This window comes from Anolis carolinensis, chromosome 5, assembly GCF_035594765.1.
Source record: "Anolis carolinensis isolate JA03-04 chromosome 5, rAnoCar3.1.pri, whole genome shotgun sequence".
In the NCBI taxonomy this organism is placed as follows: domain Eukaryota; kingdom Metazoa; phylum Chordata; class Lepidosauria; order Squamata; family Dactyloidae; genus Anolis; species Anolis carolinensis.
Window position 1 is genome coordinate 76,915,886 of NC_085845.1, and position 20,961 is coordinate 76,936,846.

The 20,961-nt window shown below is 39.4% G+C and overlaps 1 protein-coding gene across 1 annotated transcript in view; it reads left to right on the forward strand.

Moving 5' to 3' along the window:
- Positions 1-2,457: 2,457 nt before the first annotated feature.
- Positions 2,458-20,961, forward strand: part of nfxl1 (nuclear transcription factor, X-box binding like 1) — a 70,248-nt gene continuing 51,744 nt past the window's right edge. Inside the window, exons 1-12 of the mRNA XM_003225314.4 lie at positions 2,458-2,702; positions 5,440-5,610; positions 6,323-6,432; positions 8,965-9,098; positions 11,205-11,383; positions 12,284-12,445; positions 13,232-13,332; positions 14,342-14,456; positions 14,910-15,034; positions 15,629-15,751; positions 17,696-17,786; positions 19,493-19,613. Of these exons, the coding sequence (XP_003225362.1) occupies positions 2,546-2,702; positions 5,440-5,610; positions 6,323-6,432; positions 8,965-9,098; positions 11,205-11,383; positions 12,284-12,445; positions 13,232-13,332; positions 14,342-14,456; positions 14,910-15,034; positions 15,629-15,751; positions 17,696-17,786; positions 19,493-19,613 (1,589 nt within the window). The 5' untranslated portion in view covers positions 2,458-2,545. The remainder of the gene's footprint in view (positions 2,703-5,439; positions 5,611-6,322; positions 6,433-8,964; positions 9,099-11,204; positions 11,384-12,283; positions 12,446-13,231; positions 13,333-14,341; positions 14,457-14,909; positions 15,035-15,628; positions 15,752-17,695; positions 17,787-19,492; positions 19,614-20,961) is intronic.

Sequence of the window (20,961 nt, forward strand, 5' to 3'; positions counted from 1 at the left end):
AAGTTCAAAGCAGGTAATGTGGATTATCTACTTTGAAAATCTGGATTGTATTGCAGTGTAGAAGTGGCCTGAGGTCCCTTCCACACAGCTGTATAAAATCCACATTGAACTGGATTATATGGCAGTGTAGAAGGGGCCTGAGTCTCCACTGTCATATAATTTGGGATAAGAAGATAATATTGGATCAGATCCTGGGATATAGGGCAGTGTAAAAGGGGCCTCAAGCACAATGTTGGAGCTCTAAAACATTTGGCAACAGTAGATTTTCTGTCTTAAACATTTATATGAATCTATTGTGCAGGGTTTACAATGGATTCTGCAGAAGATGCTTCAGATGTTTTTCATAAAAAGGGGAATCAGCTTGTTTAGCACACCTTGCAAATGCTGATTTGTGATCAATAAATGTTTGATTTTTATACTTGTTTTATCACATAAAAATTTCTGGGATCACATAAAAATTTCTCAATCCAAAAGAGATTTTAAGTGAGGTACTAGCCCTCTTTGCCAGAGAAGACTACAAAAGGCCAAATGAATGGCCAATTCCCAGGCTTCCATAGCATTGAGCCATGGCCATTCATGTGGTCTGCATTATTTCAACAGTGTAGATGTACCCAAGATGAATCTTAGAAGCTGGTAGTGGAACTATGTAACAAAATTTGAAAAATAAAATTTGTTCCTGGTTTGAAAGTGTTATTTCCTGTTTAATTGTGCAATACCTACTTTGAAAGTAGTTGTTATATTCTAGAAACTTCGTTTTTGTGGTTGCCACAAACTATATTGAATTGGGTGAGGCTGGATGAGATATTCATTGAAAACCTAGAGTCAAATGTGTTGCAGGATGTCCTGCAAAGACAAAGTTTGTGCAGTTTAATAAATTTTTCCCATGTTGAGAAAAGAGAAATTCTAGACCACTCTGACAACTATCATGACAGACTTCACAGAGGCCCCTTCCACACAGCTGAATAAAATCCCACATTATCTGCTTTGAACTGGAATATATGAGTCCCCTTGGGTGAGAAGGGCACAGTATAAATGCTGTAAATAAATAAATGAAATAGTGTGGACTCAAATAACCCAGTTCAAAGCAGATATTGTGCCTTGATATTCTAGGTTATATGGCTGTGTGGAAGGGCCCAGAGAAGCCATTGTAACTCTGGACATTCCACAGATAGACAGATATACATGCATACATACATATTGTGTTTTCCCGAAAACAAGACAATGACTTATATTAATTTTTGCTCCCAAAGATGCACTAGGTCTTATTTTAAAGGAATGTCTTATTTTTCCATGAAGAATTCACATTTATTGTTGAACAAAAAAAATTGAACATTTATTAGATAATGTAGAGTAGTTGTCATCACAAACCAGACAAACTGTGAATCCTATCAAGAATTTCTTGTTACTAGCATTATTTCCATGTACAACAATCTATGATACATACATTTACCAACCCTGCATGCTCTGGTGTTCTGTTCAGCGGCATGCTTCCAAACAAAAACTTTGCTAGGTCTTACTTTCAGGGGAGTCCTTATATTTAGCAATTCAGCAAAACCTCTTATTTTCAGGGGATGTCTTATTTTTGGGGAAACAGGGTACATAAACCGCACTTCCCCATTTCTGACAAACCTCACAATCTCTGAGGATGCTTGCCACAGATGTAGGCAAAATGTCAAAAGAGAATGCTACTGGAACATGGTCATACAGCCCAAGAAACTCTCAGGCCCTTTCTATACAGCTGAATAAAATCCCACATTTTCTGCTTTGAATTGGGATATATGGCAGTGTGGACTCAGGGCCCATCCACACGGCAAAATAACCCAGAATATCAAGGCAGAAAATCTCACAATATCTGCTTTGAACTGGGTTATCTGAGTCCACACTGCCATATATTCCAGTTCAAAACAGAAAACGTGGGGTTTTATTCAGCTGTGTGGAAGGGGCCTCAGATAACCCAGTTCAAAGCAGACATTCTGGGTTGTATGGCTGTGTGGAAGGGCCCTCAGCAAGCAACCCAGCATGGATGCAACTGACCACCATTTGGAACTGTTATGACTCAATGCTATGCCATTCTGCTAGTCGTTTGTTGGGTCTCTTTTTGTCAAGAGTGTTGTGGCCTCACAACTCCTAGGATTGCATAGCATAGAGCAGGCATGGGCAAACTTGGGCCCTCCAGGTGTTCTGGACTTCAACTCCCATAATTCCTAGCAGCCTCAGGCCCTTTCCTTTTCCCCCTCGGCCGCTGTCCAAAACACTTGGAGGGCCCAAGTTTGCCCATGCCTGGCACAGGGCCATGAGGGTTCAACGTGGCCTCAAACTGCACTCATTCTTATTCTGTAACTGTACCAAGAACAGGCACTCAGCAGAGGTAGGAGTGACGTTGCCCCCTGGAGATTGATGGACAAGGGAAGGCGAAACTTCCCTGGCTTCCGGTGCCCCGCCTCCTCACTTCCGGCCGGGAATAGCCACTCTAGCCGCTTCCTCTCCTCCTCCTCTTCCTTTTGAGGGCTGCTGGGAGTTGTATTCGGAAAGGCGGCTGAGGACCATGGAGGCGGCAGGGGCTTGGCGGCAGGGCGGCCGAGGCAGGGGCAGCAACAGGGCGGCCTCGGCGGGGATGGGGAGCCGACCCGGCGGCCGAGGAAGGGCCCGAGGGACCGGAGTAGCGGTTTGGAATAGCGGCGGCAGCGGCCCTGGAGCTAGCGGTGAGTGGCTCTCCTCATTGCGCATGCGCAGAAAGGCCCTTTGCACACACCTCCACCCTGAAGGCAAAGGCAAGGTTGAGAGTCCTGGGACCAGATTTGAGTCCCCTGTGCAGATACAAAGCAGCTTATACATAAACATCACATAACAACAGTAGTAATCATTATTATTGTGTTGTCAAAGGCTTTCATGGCCGGAATCGCTGGAGTGCTGTTAGTTTTTCGGACTGTATGGCCATGTTACAGTAGCATTCTCTCCTGTCGTTTCACCTGCATCTCCAAGACCAAGAACATGCCACGAGAAATGCAAAGATACAGAATAGGTGACGCTTGGCTTGACAACAGTCCATGTGAAAAAGAACTTGGAATCTTCGTGGACAGCAAGTTAAACATGAGCCAACGGTGTGATTCAGTAGCTAAAAAAGCCAATGGGATTTTGGGCTGCATCAAAAGGAGGACTGTCTAGAGCAGTGGTTGTCAACCTGTGGGTCCCCAGATATTTTGGCCATCAACTCCCAGAAATCCTAAAAGCTGGTAAACTGGCTGGGATTTCTGGGAGTTGTAGGCCAAAACACTTGGGGACCCACAGGTTGAGAACCACTGGTGTAGATCCAGGGAAGCCCCTCTATTCTGCTTTGCACGAAGTCACTTCTGGTGTGAGAGAATTGGCCGTCTGCAAGAACGTTGCCCAGGGGACGCCCGGATGGTTTTGATGTTTTTACCATCCTTGTGGGAGGCTTCTCCCATGTCCCCGGATGGAGCTGGAGCTGATAGAGGGAGCTCATCTGTGCTCTCCTCGGGTTGAATTTGAACCTGGCAGCCTTCAGGTCAGCAACCCAACCTTCAAGTCACAAGGCTTTAATCCACTGTGCCACCAGAGGCTCCCCTGGTGGTTGGCACTCCATCTCCATTTCTAGTCCAAAGACACCCCCAAGGTCATGTGGCCAGCATGACTGCATGGAGCGCCGTTACCTTCCCGCCAGAGCAGTACCTATTGATCTATTCACATTTGTATGTTTTCCAAATGCTAGGTTGGCAGAATTGGGGCTAACAGCGGGACTTCACCCCACTCCCTGGATTCCAACCGCTGTCCTTTTGGTCAGCAGGTTCAGCAGCTCAGCGCTTTAATCCGCTGTGCCACCAGGGGCTCCAGGAGACATGATAGCCAAATATAAATATGTATGTGGTAATAAGTGTATTTTACGGAATGTTTAAAAATGATTATGTGTTTGTTTATGTTTTAGTAAACATAAGCTGAGACACCCAGCTGGATTGCTCTGCAAAGAGGAGAGAAAAAGAAGGTGGAAGGCTGATAAAAACCTTTTGTAGGGCTTCTATCAGCCTCACACTTTCCTCTCCAGCCATAGATGACCCCCCCCCCCCCGTGTGCCAACCATCTCGCCCCCCCCCCCCCATTGTCAACTCACCTTGCCCCTAATCTTTTGAATTTGTTTTTTTTAAAATACAGGTTGAACATCTCTTATTCTGAAGTCCGCCAAGATCCAACATTGTCCACATGTTTGACGTTGAGAGCAACACCTTTGCTTTATGATTGTTTGGTGGAGAGTGGACACACATTATTTTCAAAATATTGTATAAAATGGTCTTCATGCATAAGATATATGTGAAGCATAAATGAATTTTGTGTTTAGACTTGGTCTCATCTTCCAGATATCTTGCTATATAGGTCTATGCAAATACAAGTATTAAAAAATCGCCGAAGCAAAATACTTCTGGTCCCAGGCATTTCAGATAAGGATGCTCAACCTGTATTTGCATTATATACATAATCCCCTGGTGGCGCAGTGTGTTAAAGCGCTGAGCTGCTGAACTTGTAGATCGAAAGGTTGCAGGTTTGAATCTGGGGAAATGAGTGCCTGCTGTTAGCTCCTGCTTCTGCCAACCTAGCAGTTCAAAAACATGCAAATGTGAGTAGATCAATAGGTACCGCTCCAGCGGGAAGGTAATGGCATTCCATCCAGTCATGCCGGCCACATGACCTTGGAGGTGTCTATGGACAATGCCGGCTCTTTGACTTAGAAATGGAGATGAGCACCAACCTCCAGAGTCAGGCACGACTGTACTTAACGTCAGGGGAAACCTTTACCTTTTACATAATCAGATGCCTTAGAGATGGGACCCAAGTCTAAACACAACCTTCAGTTATATTTTACATACCTTGAATGCATAGCCTGAAGGTAATTTTATACATAATATTTTTAATGATTTTGTGTAAAAAAAAACAAAGATTGAACCATCAGAAGGCAGACTGTCAGTGGTCTCAGACTGGATCTACAGTGCCATATAATGCAGTTTGGACTGCATTGAACTGCATTATATGAATCTATACTGGCCATATAGTGTATTTCAAACTGCTTTATATGGCAGTAAAGATCCAGTCTCAGCAACATGTAGAAAATGCTGAACTAGCTTGAGAACTCCTGATCTTATTTTTCATGTGTTCTGGCTTTGCACACTAGAATCTTATTTAACAGCATGCTATTTATATAGAAAAGGTGTCAAAAATGCTGTTTCTGATATTTCTTTGCTTTATGTGATGGGTTGGATTTTGAAACAGAAAATTTGTTTGTTCTTCCATTTCATGTGTTTAAAAAAGTCATATTTTTGATGCCTCTGAGGAAACCCTATGCAATTCATAGTGTTGCCATAAGTTGCCAGAAGATTTGAAAGCTGACAGCATTTTAGTGTAAATGTTATTACTTTTTTTTAACCATAACAGAATTGGCATCACAGAAGAAATTTGATGAGATCAAGAAGGCCAATCAAGCTGCGGCTAAAAAGTTTGTGGAAGAGCAGTTTAGTTCCTCCTCTGAAGAAGATGAAGAAGAGATTGAAGGAAAACACGGAAGAATATTGGACAAAACATTTACAACTTACACTGTTCAAGCCGGTAAAGCCTTTCCCCCTTTTCAGATTTCAGTGTGTGCAATGAGACAATTGATTATTCAGATGATTTCCAAGTTGTTAAGTAAGAGATTCCTTGCATTAATAGTTTTACTCTAGGAACATTATAATGCCAGTAGAATGTAAAAACAAAGCTATATTTATATTCAAATATACTTGCAATCTTTAAAGCTTTAAGTATAGCACTAAAAAGGGAGGGAGCACTGACAATATGAATCTGTGTTTGCATCTTTTATGCTGCTTCGTGCTAAGGAAGGCAAGGTAAAAGCTGCATTATGTACTGATGAAATGGTAATTCTGCAGCAAGTTTCCATCTTGCCATGGCAGTGTCCTTTTCTTTGCTGTAATGTACACACTGTTCCATGCCATGAATCAAAAGGTGAAAATAATTCTTGTCCTCTGGCTGAGGCAGAGTCTAGAACTGCAATGCAGTCCCTTCAGAGTCAGAAAATAAGAGAAGGTGATTCTATTCATAGGGACACTAATTATAACTTTGCAACATTTGTAGGGTATACATTATTTGAGCAAGGAATGAGATAGGCACGGCCTTGATTCATATATAATTTCTGTAACATCTTTACCTGGAAATAAATGCTTCATGGATTAGATTGTTCTTTGGCATTGATCCACAGGCAATAGTTAGGATAATGCATCCTTAACTGGTATCGTGGAATAAATATATTATCTTGTGTTCAAAGGTGGAGATGCAAGCGAATTGGAGCGTACAAGACAGTACATGAATGATGCTTTCCAGTCTGGGGCGATGACATGCTTGATTTGCATTGCTTCAATTAAGAGAAACCAAGCTGTAAGTATTGTTCCTTATGAGTACTGTCATAGCATTATTTGCCTCTCTGTTTACTATTCTATTGGAGTTGCCTTAATCTCTAAATATAAATGTCAGATGTAACTTTGCATTCGGAATCTTCTTGAATAATGTGATACAAATTCAGTGATACAGATTTAATGCATTCATCTTTTTCCTGGGAGTGGATAGTGGAGTTCAACTAGTCGGTGATGGTATTGTAAGAATTATTAGACTCTGGCCTGGCTTCTGTCTTTTGCATCCTGTAACATTTGTGTGGGAAATTTTCACTATACAGGCAGTCCCCAAGTTATGAACAATATAGATTATGGAGGCTTGTTCTTAAGTTATATATGCACAGGGGCTGCAGTGGCATAGTGAGTTAAACTGCTAAGCTGGAGAACTTACTGACTGGAAGGTTGGCTGTTCAAATCTGCAGGACGGGGTACACTCCCACTGTTAGCCTCAGCTTCTGCCAACCTAGCAGTTCGAAAACATGCAAATGTAAGTAGATTAATAGGTACCGCTTCGGTGGGAAGGTAATGGCGTTCCATGCAGTCATGCTGGCCAAATGACCGAGGAGGTATCTACGGACACTGCTGCCTTTCGGCTTAGAAATGGAGATGAGCACCAACCCATAGAGTCGGACTTGATTAGACTTAATGTCAAGGGGAAACCTTTACCTTATACAGTAGAGTCTCACTTATCCAACACTCGCTTATCCAATGTTTTGGATTATCCAACGCATTTTTGTAGTCAATGTTTTCAATACATCGTGATATTTTGGTGCTAAATTCGTAAATACAGTAATTACTACGTAGCATTACTGCATATTGAACTACTTTTTCTGCCAAATTTGTTGTATAACATGATGTTTTTGTGCTTAATTTGTAAAATCATAACCTAATTTGATGTTTAATAGGCTTTTACTTAATCCCTCCTTATTATCCAACATATTCGCTTATCCAACGTTGTGCCGGCCCGTTTATGTTGGATAAGTGAGACTCTACTGTATATATAAAAAAGCAAGCAAGCTTTGGATAGTATAGGAAAGGGTGAATACCCCTTGTGGTGTTTGTTTTGCTCGCTGTGCCCCTGTTCAGAAGATGTCACCTCACTTTCAACAAGGAATGGCGATAGAGCTTCAGCGGAGACACCGTTTCCCTATGATAATAGCTCTTCCAGGAGTGAATTTTCCTCCCAGGGGTAGATTTCGCTCACTTCCTGTTGTATCACCTCCGTTCTTAACTATGAGTTTTATGTAAGTCAGATGGGAACTGCCTGTATTTCAGATTTGTTTTACCATAAGAGCTGCTGTTACTATTTAATTGACAACCTGTAATGACAAAGTTGCCATTTATGTTATGTTGCCGCCACATTGTTTGCTGACTTGTTATCATCCTGATCTTCCCCACAACTTGGGGCAGTCGTCATCAGGACAAAATAAGTCTCTTCTTTGAAAGAGAGATGGGAGAAGAGCTGCTTTCTCATAGTCTTGCAACTCTTTATTTAAAATTCCGGTACATTTATTTTTACTATCAAGCAGAATCTGTGATGAGATTTTAGCTGTGACATCCCTATGAATGTACTTCCTGCAGGAGGCGTACAAGACCTTTTCTTTGCAGCTCTTTTTTTTTTTTTTGGAAGACAGTTTTATGTGTGGGCTTCAACTTTTTCCACTCTCAACCCGTTTTTCACCTGAGAAATTTTTATATGATTTCATATATATATAGAATAGGTAGAAAAAAAACATTTACTGATAACAAATCAGCATTTGCAATACTTGCTAAACATACTGATTTCCTCTTTTTGTGGACTACAGCTGCAGCTTTTTCTGCAGAGGCCACTATAAATACTATGTTGTTGTCAACAGGTGGCATTCAGAAACCTTTCACTGTTGCTAAAAATTTTATGACCCCAGCATTGAGTTAAGGGGACCCAATTTGCAGCCGGGACCCACAGTTTAAGAAGCTGTGGATTAAATAAATGAGTTAAACCCTTGTGCCAGCAAGATTGCTGACTGACAGGTTGACGCTTTGAATCCAGGGAGAGCGGGTGAGCTCCCCCTGTCAGCTCCATCTCCCCATGCAGGAACATGAGAGAAGCCTCCCTCAAGGATGGTAAAACATCAAACAACCGGGTGTCCCTTGGGCAACGTCTTTGCAGATGGCCAATTCTCTCACACCAGAAGCAACTTGCAGTTTCTCAAGTCACTCCTGACACACACAAAAAAGTAAATTGCTCATTCCTGGAGGTTGCTATGGGACAAATCACTGAAGATAAAGGTTAAGAGATGACTAAGTTTATAGACCTAAAGTACAAAGTACAGTACAATGTGGGAGACTACTTTACAGCTTATAATTATTTTTATTGTGATGTGTTTATAATGGTTTATTATTTGCTTTTATAGTTGTATTTATTGTGTACTGACCTAGTAACTCTTTACCAAAATACATACGTATGTATAATACGGTAATTTTTTATGTGTTCAACAAATTAATGAGTATGGGCTTCTGATCTTTCTTTGCCTTTTAGGTTTGGAGTTGCTATGGATGTTTTTGCATATTTCACATGCCTTGCATTCAGAAGTGGGCAAAGGATAGCCTTTTCTTAATATCCTCTCCTTTGACAGATGATGATTTTGGAAAAAAGGATCATCCATGGCCATGGTACGCTTTTTGGGGTTTTGTTTGAAAGCTGTTTTTTTGTAGTGGAAAAATTAAGTAACGGCTTTAAAAAGAAAAATGGATGCAGTTCTAAAGCTGAAAAATGAGTTCTCTGATGTTGCTTTTGCAAAATTGGTTTCATGTTGAATCTTCCCTTATTAATCCAGTCTATAATGTCTGTCTCTAGTCAACATAAACCACATCAGAATCGAGTTTGCACATTTTTATTCACTTTATCAGATAATATCTAGAAAACTCCCACTATAGTTTAAAGCCAGATGCCTCATTTTATCCCACTTAAAATTATTTACTACATATTTAAGAACATTGGAAACAGAACACATGGATGTGTTAAAACGTCTATTAAGTACAGATTCATGCACATGAATTCCCTGGCTATCCTTTTTCTTTCTTTGTGTAAGTCATTGAGGGACAGCAGTTATAGATGCCACACCAAAATAATATTGTGTATGTGTAAAATGTACATGCCCAGAAAAGAACAAAGTAGTTCCCAGTTTCCACTTAATTTAGGACAACTAAAATTCCAGCTAAAATTCTTCCACTAACAAAAGTTTTTCTTAGTGGAAAAGTTTCTCTCTTCTACAACTGTTTGTTTTGCTTGTTATTTGCGAGCCCAGATTTCTGTGTATTTTGTAACAGGCCTGGTCTGGGTTGAGCTCTAACAGATACTCTGAAGAACTTAACTTGTGTTTCCTCCTTAGTAGTTTCTCCTACCCAACCTGTTTAAAACAGTTACATTCTAGTGGCCACGATAGATGCTTATACAGTAAGGAAAGGATGGCCGATTTCGGGCCTCTAGGCCACATACTTGATCATATCATTTTTTATCATAAGCCTCTGTCACTCCCTGCTAACTCTTTCTTTTCCATACATCCCCCCCCCCCCCCTTTTAAATTTGGAAAAAAATGTCTGAATTACTGGCAGGATGAAAAGTGACTCCTATTGCAGTTGTTCACCTTTGCAATACAAAAAATGCTTCTTAAACTATCTGTTTTGGGGACCAGTGGGGCTTTCCCCCAGCGTTTCAGGGACTGGTGTTGTATATGTATCCATTGACCACAACTTTTTTCCTGGAAGCTTTCCAGGGACTAACATCAGATTTATTTATTTATTTATTTCCTATATTTATACCCCATCCTTCTCGCCCCTTCTCACCCTTTTAATAATAATAATAATAATAATAATAATAATAATAATAATAATTTCATTTATTACTCTTCTCTCCTTTCAGCTTTTTTTCCTCATTGATTCAGTTTTTATGTTATTTTTAATTAATTGTATATGTTATTTTAAAGTTTGCTGGAAACATTTTATATAAAGCAAATAAATAAAACTGCTTCCAGTTGCTCATCATCATAGAATCCCTTTATAAGATGGCCCTACAGTTCCAATTCTTGGGCTTCTGTCACTCATATTTATTTATTTCTGATATTTCTACTCCGCCCTTCTCCCCGAGGGGACTCAGGGCGGCTCCGAGGGGACTCATATTGCTCCTTTCCCTCTCGAGATCCCTCTCTTGGTCTGGTATTTGGACCTTAAGGTGATTTTTACTATGGACACATGGTTGGGTTGATCAGTGAATTAGCAGTGTTAAATATGACCAGTCTTCTTATCAGTTCTTCAATGGAATAGTCAGACACAATTGCAGAAAATAAATAAATAAATTTGCAAACAAAATGAAATAAACAAGACATCCCTGATCTCTTTTCCCGTTCACAGCTCCCATAATCCTATTCTGGTATTTTCTGACTGCTGAGCACTACTCAATGTTTCTCTATCTACCTAAGCTTCTCATTTGTATCCATTTCCCCTCATAGGTTCATATCATTCCCTGAGCTGTGATTCTCAGGGTTACCCAACTCCTCCCTTCACACTCACATTAGAGTACTAGATTTTCATATTGGAATTTTTGTATTGCTTGATTAGCAGTTTATCATTTACATCTTTTCATTTAAAAATGAGCACTTAGTATTCATGTTGACATAGTTTAACTGCCTCATTGTTAACTAACTTTATACTTGTAATGACATCATGTTCTTAAGCCAAATTTACTGAAGTCTCAATTAATTTTCCCTTTTCCTTTTCCAGTCCAAAATGCAGGTTTGAGTACAAGCGTTCTCAGACGCCCTCTCGATACTACTGCTACTGTGGAAAGGTGGAAGATCCACCATTAGATCCCTGGCTGGTTCCACATTCCTGTGGCCAAGTATGCGAGAGAGATTTCAAACCTCCCTGTGGACACAAGTGCCTGTTACTATGTCACCCAGGTACATAATGTTTATATCATTGATAGTTAGCCAAGCTATCCTGAAAATGTAACCATTTGAAAATATGGGATGGTGCAGATTTAAATTTGTCTGTTTGTTGATAAACTAATGTGTGTAGCTGCTAATATTGTGAAACCTCCTCAGTCAGTAGGAGATAAGTAAAAGGTAACGTTTCCCCTCAATATTAAGTCTAGTCGTGTCCAATTCTGTGGGTTGGTGCTCATCTCCATTTCTAAGCTGAAGAGCCAGCGTTGTCCGTAGACTCCTCCAAGGTCATGTGGCTGGCATGACTGCAGGGAGCGTTGTTACCTTCCCGCTGGAGCGGTACCTGTTGATCTGCTCACATTTGCATGTTTTCGATCTGCTAGGTTGGCAGAAGCTGAGGCTAACAGTGAGAGCTCCCCTCGCTCCCCTCCTTCGAACCACCGACCTTTCAGTCAACAAGTTCAGCAGCTCAGTGGTTTAACCTGCTGTGCCATTGGGGGCTCCCAGTAGGAGATACTGTAGTAATTTTTTAAAAGATGCATTCATGTTTGCTCAGTTATAAGTGCACACAACATTCCTCCATTTTATCCTCATGACAATACTGTAATCAATCATTTAGACTGAGAGAAAGTGACTGATTTAGGCCATTTAGTTTTGCTTAACTTGAACATACGTTTTTTTGATCTGTTCTGTTAATTGTGATATATTGTTGGGGTGGGGAAGATGTGCCTATGGGGCACATGTGTAGCTCTTCCAGACCTAGAAACCTCTAGTCCTGTAAATTTTAAAAAACATTGAAGTGAAAAAAAATATCATTCAGTCAGTTTGGAACCCAAAAACAGTGACTAGCACAAAAAGGCTAGTTTTTTTAGACAAAAAGCTTGTTTACGCCAAGCTCCTTTTGGATCTCCTTAGGTCCTTGTCCACCTTGTCCAAAGATGGTGACAGTAACGTGTTACTGCAAGAAAGCCAAAGCTGTGCCGCGGAGATGCAGCACAAAGGAATGGTCATGTCAGCTGCCTTGTGGACGGAGGTTGCCGTGTGGACAACACAACTGTGAAAAAGCTTGTCATCCAGGTAGGTGTGGATATGTGAGAAAATGAGATGGTTTCCTTCTTTAGATTTCAGTTCTGTTTTAACTTTACATATGTTTGCTTAATCAACCCTCTCCAAATTAGCACTTACTTAGTTAAGAATTGCTTCCTTCACAATCCCTCTCTCGACTAACGGATGATTAACAAGTCATGCAAAGGGGTTTTAGTGATGGGGGAGTACTGCATTTTTACCTTCATCATTATGTCATTTAAATTGGGGTCTTCCAACTTTTTAAGCAGAGGGTCAGTTCACAGTCCCTGAGACTGTTGGGGGGAGCGGATTATGATTTGAAAAAAATGAACAAATTCCTATGTGCACTGCATATATCTCATTTGTGTTGCAAAAAACAAGGAATAATGCAATATTTAAAACAAAGAACAAGTTTAACGAACACAAACTTACCAGTATTTCAATGGGAAGTGTAAGCCTGTTTTTGGATGGTGAGATAGTTAAGTTAATTAGGATTATTGTTTTTTTGTGCTTTCAAGTTGTTTCAGACTTAAGGTGACCCTAAGTCTAAAGTTTAGGGCTGGGGTCAGGTAAATGGACTTGGAGAGCCACATCTGGTTTGCTGGCCTTAGTTTGGGGACCCCTGTTTTAAATGATGCTATATTGTTTTCAGTTATGAGTGTTTTTACATGATGGGTAACATATTATTCATATTTAATTCTTGTCTCATCTGGTTTTTAGTTAGATCCTCATGGGTACCTGATAAGAGAAGGGTGGGATATGAATAGTTTCTAATCATTAACTATGCTTTACTTTTAGGAGACTGTCAACCCTGCCCGAGAATTAGTAAGCAAAGGTGTGTCTGTGGTAGACAGGTAGCAGAAAGACTTTGTGCAAGCCCTTTATGGCAGTGTGATCAGGTATGTTGCCATGCTAATATGCCATCAGATAGTTTGGGTTTTGCTTTGCAGAAAGAGGAAACCCTTGTAGCTAACAAGCAGAACAATGGTTTTAAATGTAACTTGGGGGGGGGGGGGTGGAGGAGTAATTTTTGTCCATGTTTTACATGTCTAGCCCTATGTGAGCAACTGATGTTTACTGACTTCTTACAAGCCTTCCTTTACTGTCATTTGGCTTTCCGTTACTGCCTGTTGCCACTACTATATTGGTTCTGTGTATTATATTTTATAAAAGAGCATGCAAGTAATGTGGTGAATAAAACTTACCTTAAAAGACAAAAAAGTTTAAAAAATAACGTTGAAAAGATAGATTACAACTAGTTAAAATAGTTTATTTAAAATTATGTACATCTGACAGAAAAGAATCTTTATGCTATTTTTCAGCAAGCATATTGCAGGAAACCAGAGGTGATGTGCTCCTATTGGGAAGAAACCAATGTTTTATCATTTGGCATAGCAGTGGGATGCATTGAGAACTAGAAATACCCATGGTACATTCAACTCTCAGTTAACTTGAACTCAAGCAACTGGCATACTGCATTCACAAAACCGTGTTACATTAAATTAAGTTTGTCTTGATTTGTCTTAATTTACTTCTAATTATTTTATTTCAATATTAACATCAATATGATACGATATAGTATGGGGTATAGTATTAGTTAGGCCTACTTTTTAATAATAATTCTCAAGCAACCAGAAACTATGTTTTCCCAGCATCTCCATGAGTGCCAGTTAACTGAGAATCTATTGTACTTGAAGTATATGCTTTTGTTGTCTTTTATTATTTGAAAGTGTTCACGCAACTTGCAAAGCTTTCCAGAAGATTTAAAATGATTGCCTCCCGCAATGTAGTTTATATATTATTTAATTCTTCAGGGGGAAGTCATCTTTTTTCTTTCCTGCATTCTGTTTAATTTCAGTCCTTAGTGCCATTCTTTAACTTGCAACTATTTTATATGTTTCCCACCAGGTTTGTGGTAAAACATTGCCTTGCAGCTATCATGTCTGTGAAGAGATTTGTCATGGTGGCCCTTGTGGGGAATGTCCTCGTTCCGGCAAAAGGTCTTGTCCATGTGGAAAATCCAGTAAGTCTTATTTTCCTTTGCTGCCAATGTAAATCAGGCATGCATCCAATTGAACAATATAGTTACGTGTCTTTAACCTGAAGTGATCCAAATATCATTTAGAGACAAGCTGATTTTGAGGAAAAGTCATAATAGATAACCATAGAATAATGGTTATGCCTTTGGTGTTGTTGTGTGCCTTCACATTGCTTTCAATGTATGGCAACCCTAAATTGTATTTATCATGAGGTTTTCTTGGTAAGTTATCTTTATGTCCCTCTGTGGGATACATTTACTATCAATTTACTACACACACATTGCTTAATGTTAAATCAGATCACAAGTGTAAATGTCCGTGTCTTGGTGCATTACGTTTTTCTTTCTTTTTCTGAAACATGAGAATTTAGATTACTCTTTTCAGCTCTCTGTCATGTAGAACAAATTTGATAGTTTTTGTTTTTTATTTTTTCTCAGAATTTTCTTTGCCGTGTACAGAGGATGTGCCTACTTGTGGTGACAGTTGCAACAAAGTTCTTGAATGTGGCATTCATCGATGTTCACAGCGCTGCCACCGAGGCCCCTGTGAAATCTGTAGGCAGGTGAGCAATGTTCTGTCAATTTAATCATGTGGTTTTCAAATAACTTAATTTCAATGCTTCTGGAGGAGTTTATTTCAGTAAGTGTTCCTGAAATTAAGACTTCCCTAAAGGAAGTCTTCATTTTCTTATTGTTTCTTCAGTTCTTTGATTCTCTGGATCTACAAGAACACCATCTGCACTGCTTCTTATTGTTTACATGACTTCTACATTAGGTAAAGACATAAGTAATATATTCTATAACTGGATTGTGCAACATTTAACCATCTTTGGAATTGGACTGATTTTAGATGTTGATTTCTGTGGAAATCTATCCCATTTTTCTTATCCTTATTGCACTGGTCTATGAGATAACATGTTTCTGTATACAAACTACTGTATATGGTAGTTAATGAAACTATTTCTTTCAGTTTTTACACAACTTAATTGTCATAGTAAATTCACATGAAATCTTTTTATGGTGTTTTCTTTTTCCTCCCTTTGGATAGTGATTAACACAGCACTGAACACATGAACTTTGTTATTGATATTCCTCAGTATTGGTGTGGTTAATTTATATTTCATCCCTTTTGTTTCCTTCCCTCTGTCTCTTGAAAGGAAGTTGAGAAGCAGTGCCGTTGTGGAAAGCATACAAGGCAGATGCCCTGCCATAAGCCATATCTTTGTGAAACAAAATGTGCAAAAATTCGTGACTGTCAAAAACACCAGTGCAAGAGGAAGGCAAGTATTAAAAGATAAATCAGTCCTTTATTTTAGTAGAGTAACCTCAATGAGAAAGTGTGAACCAGTTATGACACATCTTAGCTTAGGCCCCTTCCACACAGCTGAATAAAATTCTACAATTTCTGCTTTGAACTGGCATATATAGCAGTGTGGACTCAGATAACCCAGTTCAAAGCTGATATTGTGGGATTTTCTGCCTTGATATTCTGGGTTATATGGCTATGTAGAAGGGCCACAGTACGATCCCCACATCTGCTGGAGATATATTTCAAGACCTTTCGTAAATACATGAAACCATGAATCCTATTTCTTTTGCTTGGGCTGGAAGCATACCATATAATTGCACTGGATAGGACCTGGAGAGATCATAGACATTTTGAGGGAAGGCTATTCTTGGGAGCAGGTGAAACTTTAGGTATTAAATTTGTGGTTAAGAGGGTCATGTTGTATCTAGTTGGTCTTTTCTGCAACAATGTCCTATATATGATTTCTTTTGTTTTTGTACTGGTTTTTTGTTCGCAGAAAGAAATTAAGTTGCCAAAGAATCTTCCATTTACTCTGTGTTGTCATTTATACTATGAAATGTATCAGATTAAAAAAAAGTCTTGGTTTACTTATAAATTGGTTAACCAGTTAAAATTCATGAGTAAACCAAGTTTCCGGGGGTTGGGGGGGATTGAACCCTTTAAGGAGGGGTTAGAACCCTTAACTCCCCCCCCCCCCGGGCTATAGCCCTATGTAGACGGTCTGTCCAGTGTGGTAGAGCTCAACTCTTCTAAACCTAAATGCTAACTCCTAAAATCACGGTCTTCTGGGCCATCAAGGTACTGTCAGAATCATCTCTGTCCCTCCATCCTTATCTTCCATGATACCCTGGATACCGATACCACTGTAGAGCAGTACCTCATAGCACAACATCTCTAGCTGGGTGATTGCCCAAACATCAAAGTATAATGCCCCTTCCATTCAACTTTGATGTGAATCGAGGAAGCTTCTTCTCTAGGGATGCAGAGAGAACCTAACCTTCACAGAGACTACTCTGCGAAAGATCATCAAATTCAGAGCTCACTCTTCCGATTTCAGACTCTGCCTGCTCAAACAATTAATCTAAGAATTCCTTTGAACTTTTAAATATTCCCCTCTCAATGATGGAAGGTGAAACTCCCCTCCTTTCTCAAACTTGCCAGAAGCATAATCTCCTGCATCATGGACTTATATTAAATTCCTTTTTTTTAGCCTGTCTTGATGATCCAAGGGGGTAATCTCCATCTGAATCAACACACAATTGCCCTGAATATTGAATAGCAGATTGAGGAGTGCTAGGTGTATCGTCTATAGTTCATACTGTGTATTCTCTTGCTGAGTGGCAAAGGACAGTGCACCAACTGCCTATGGCAGTGTGTTTCCCTCCCCCTCAAACTGGTAGTGGAGATCTTGGATGGGCATCCCTACCATGAGAACCCCAGAAAGCCATCAGTGCAAGGAAAACCTTACTGCTGGGGAAAGTTGTGTTCTCATGAATTGCCTCACTAAGACATTGTTCTGAAAAGGAAAAGGAAAGTAAATTCCTTATTATATGCCACCATCAACCCCAGCAACTTGGCTAATGCCATTTCCTCCTTTGCCCACTGAGGCCCTTCACAAGAACTGAATGCCTCCAGGCTAGCTTCAACATTGAAACTTTTACCTGTCAATTGCAGCAGCGGTATTTCAAGCCTTGGTGTCACCCAATGCAGTTCGCAAACATACACACATTCCCCTAGTGATACCACTGTTTAACATGGTACTTAAATGATCATTTTGTGAAACATTTGTTGTTTTCTTTTGGCACCGACTTGTCTATTCTTACTCATAGGTAAGTTTCACTGGATTCAGCATGGCTGACCCACAAGTAAGCATGTCCAGATTTTCAGTGTTTCAAAACATTTGTGTTTTTTATAGTGCTGCCCTGGAAACTGCCCAGCATGTGATCAGGTTTGTGGAAGAACTCTGGGGTGTCGGAATCACAAGTGTCCTTCAGTCTGCCACAGAGGTAAGAAAGTTTGTTATACCTTTAAATCTAAATAGCACTTTAAAATTACTCATTTTGGGACTTTGTTTGCAATTTTTAAAGCATAGCCTTGTGTGGTAAAGGGATAAATACAATGTGTGATAGCAATGTATGAACAAAAAGTAGTGAAAATCCACATTGTATTTCATATTGATCAGTACATATTAACTGAATTCGTAGCTGATTTTCAAGGGTTTTGGTTTAGGTTGTGCGAAGAGGCGATGTGTGAATTTGTGCAAATATGACAGGGAGGAATCCTTTTGATCCCACCACTTGCTAATAGTTGTGAACAGTCTTTCAAATGTGGAGGGAAGATATGTTTGGATTATATAGGGAAGATATGTTTGGATTATATATATATATCAGGAGGATTTGGAGGGTAAGGAAGGATAACAAAACTGATGAACTTATATGGGTAAATATGGTAACTTATATAGGAAAGTATGGTAACTGCCACCAACGTGAGGTAATGGCTTTCCCTCAGGCTCAGAGTGAAGCAAGGAGACAAATCTTTGTGAACAATAACAAAATTCAAGTTTATTTGTACATAAGCGTATGGTTCCAATACATAAACGTTTCAGGATCTTAAGTTACAATGCCGTCTTGTTTGAATGGATATTTCTTAAATAACTTCTCTTCAAAGAACAGTAAATAAAACTCCCGGTCAACTTATATCCCCAGCCTTTCCCCTGAGTGACCATAAGCTGCCGTCTGCTTGTGACCAAGCCTCTATTTCCTAACTACCTAAAACTGTCCAAGAGTCTCTTTTGCTGATTCCCCACAGCTCCTAACTTCCTTAGAAGTCTAACAGCAACTCCTTTTTTTCAAAAGGCACAGGCTTTAACTGCCAACTAAGCCACGCCCCCTTCTCCTCCAGAGAGAGGTTACGTTGCCATGGTAACCCGCTGAACACAGCTGGCTTCCATGTGAGACCTGTCTTCATCAATACATAACTCCCCTTTTTTCCTTTTAATAAACAAATAAAATCATATCAATAATTCCCATTAACTCATAACATCCTTACAGTTGTTAACGATTCTTATGAAGGAACATAAAGGCTCATGTGAAACATCGTGATTGGCACTTGTCATTTGGCTTGTGAAATCCCTATCCTGTTTTAGATAGCCATTCTCAATTTCAGGTGGCCCATTTTCTTCTGTCCTGTCTCCTACTTCCAGTTTTCATTCTACACAGGCATTTATTTCTTCAGAGTTGTTTAAAGTGAAAAACCGTAGAACCCATGTATAGATAAAAATTTATATTCCTGCTTTTTGGTTTTTTTTAAAGACTTCTTACAAAAGTCAGAAAATTCATGTCCTCTTCTGACCTTCCAGAAGGAAAACAGAGACTATATTTATTATATGAAACTATGAAAGACAGATAACACATTCAGAGTTCTGTGTTTTGGTACTTCTGACAATCTCTCAGTTCATAATGCTGTTCTGAGTTTTCAGCAGATTGGGCAGTAGATTTTAAGTCACATAACTTGTATGACAGAAGAAATAAGTCATTCAGAATCCTAAACAAATCTCATGTGCTCAAAATGCTGACTCTTTCATCAAAGATAGTTACTGCATAAGATATTCTTGTAATTGCAGAGTAATTCTGTTGATTCAGATGGCTTTTATAGTAAATGATGTTAACATTTTTAAAAAATTAACTGCTTAAAGTATTTTTGTTAATTTTAGGTAGCTGCTATCCATGTCCTGAAACTGTAGATGTGAAGTGCAATTGTGGCAAAACTGTTATCAAAGTACCTTGTGGGAGAGAACGTACCACTAAACCCCCCAGGTGCAAAGAACTATGCAGGTTGGTATAAACAATAGTGTTTAAGTTGTACCTTTATGCAATTAAAATACTTCAATACAACCAGCAGCCAGGTGTCCCCAGCGACTAAAGTGTGTTCTGTTTTTTTTTTCATTGTCTTTTGGCTAGAATTTAGAATATTAATTAATTTAAATTAATAGATTTTTTAAAAAAGCAATTTGGAAAGAAGAAAAGGCATAGAAAAATTTTGTTTTTAAATTTCATGAAAGCTGTCAAGTCACAGAATGATAGTATAAAAGCAAAATTTGGAAGCTATCAATTTCTATTCTACTTCTGGAACATGGCCACACAGCCCGAAAGACATACAACAACCCTGTGATCCCGGCCATGAAAGCCTTTGACAACACAAATTTCTATTATGATTTCATGCCTTTTTCTGGATTTTTTTCTTTCCAGTAGATGGAGCCATAGTAACACAATACTGTATATCCTTAGCAGCTTATAACGATGCAGTGAAAGTATGTTTAATTAGTCTACCTTCAAATTATTATTATTATTATTATTATTATTATTATTATTATTATTATTATTATTATAAGTATGACACAGCAAACAAGATAGATATGCTAGATTTCGTTTCACAAAATCACAAGTCGAACATTTCCAAAGTGTCTAGGACTGTGTGATGTGTTTTCGGATGATGCGCGCAGATCCCAGTAGGGTGGCCTTTTACAGTTGGCAGATCATAATTTTGTCAATGTCTATTGTTTCCAAATGCTGGATGAGATCTTTTGGCACAGCACCCAGTGTGCCCATTACCACCGGGACCACCTGTGCTGGTTTCTGCCAGAGTCTTTGAAGTTGAATCTTGAGGTCCTGATAGCGGCTGAGTTTTTCCTGTTGTTTTTCGTCAATGCGACTGTCACCTGGGATGGCAACATCAATGATCCAACCCTTTTTCTTTTCCACAACAGTAGTTGTTGTTGTTGTTATTATTATTATTATTATTTATTCATTTCTATCCTGCTTTTCTCCCATGGGTGTGATTCAAAGAATGGAAGATGCCAACTCAAATGCAGCTTTTTACACTGGAGGAATTCTAAAGTAATTTTCAAATTTCAGAGAACCTCTACATAAAAATTAGCACATCTACACCTCTTTCCCCTTAATTATAATCTCTTGCACAACCCCAGGTGACCTGTCATGGAATCCCAGGGTTCCAGTGAACACTGACTAAAATGCTCCTAACCTGGAAATCTGTTGCAAGTAATTGTTTATGTTTATGGGTTGGTGTGAATCTGTCATTTGATAATTGTGGGTGTAATAAATATTACTCTAAATGGTCACAATAAACTGAAAATGAACTAATATAGTAACAATGTGTCAAAAC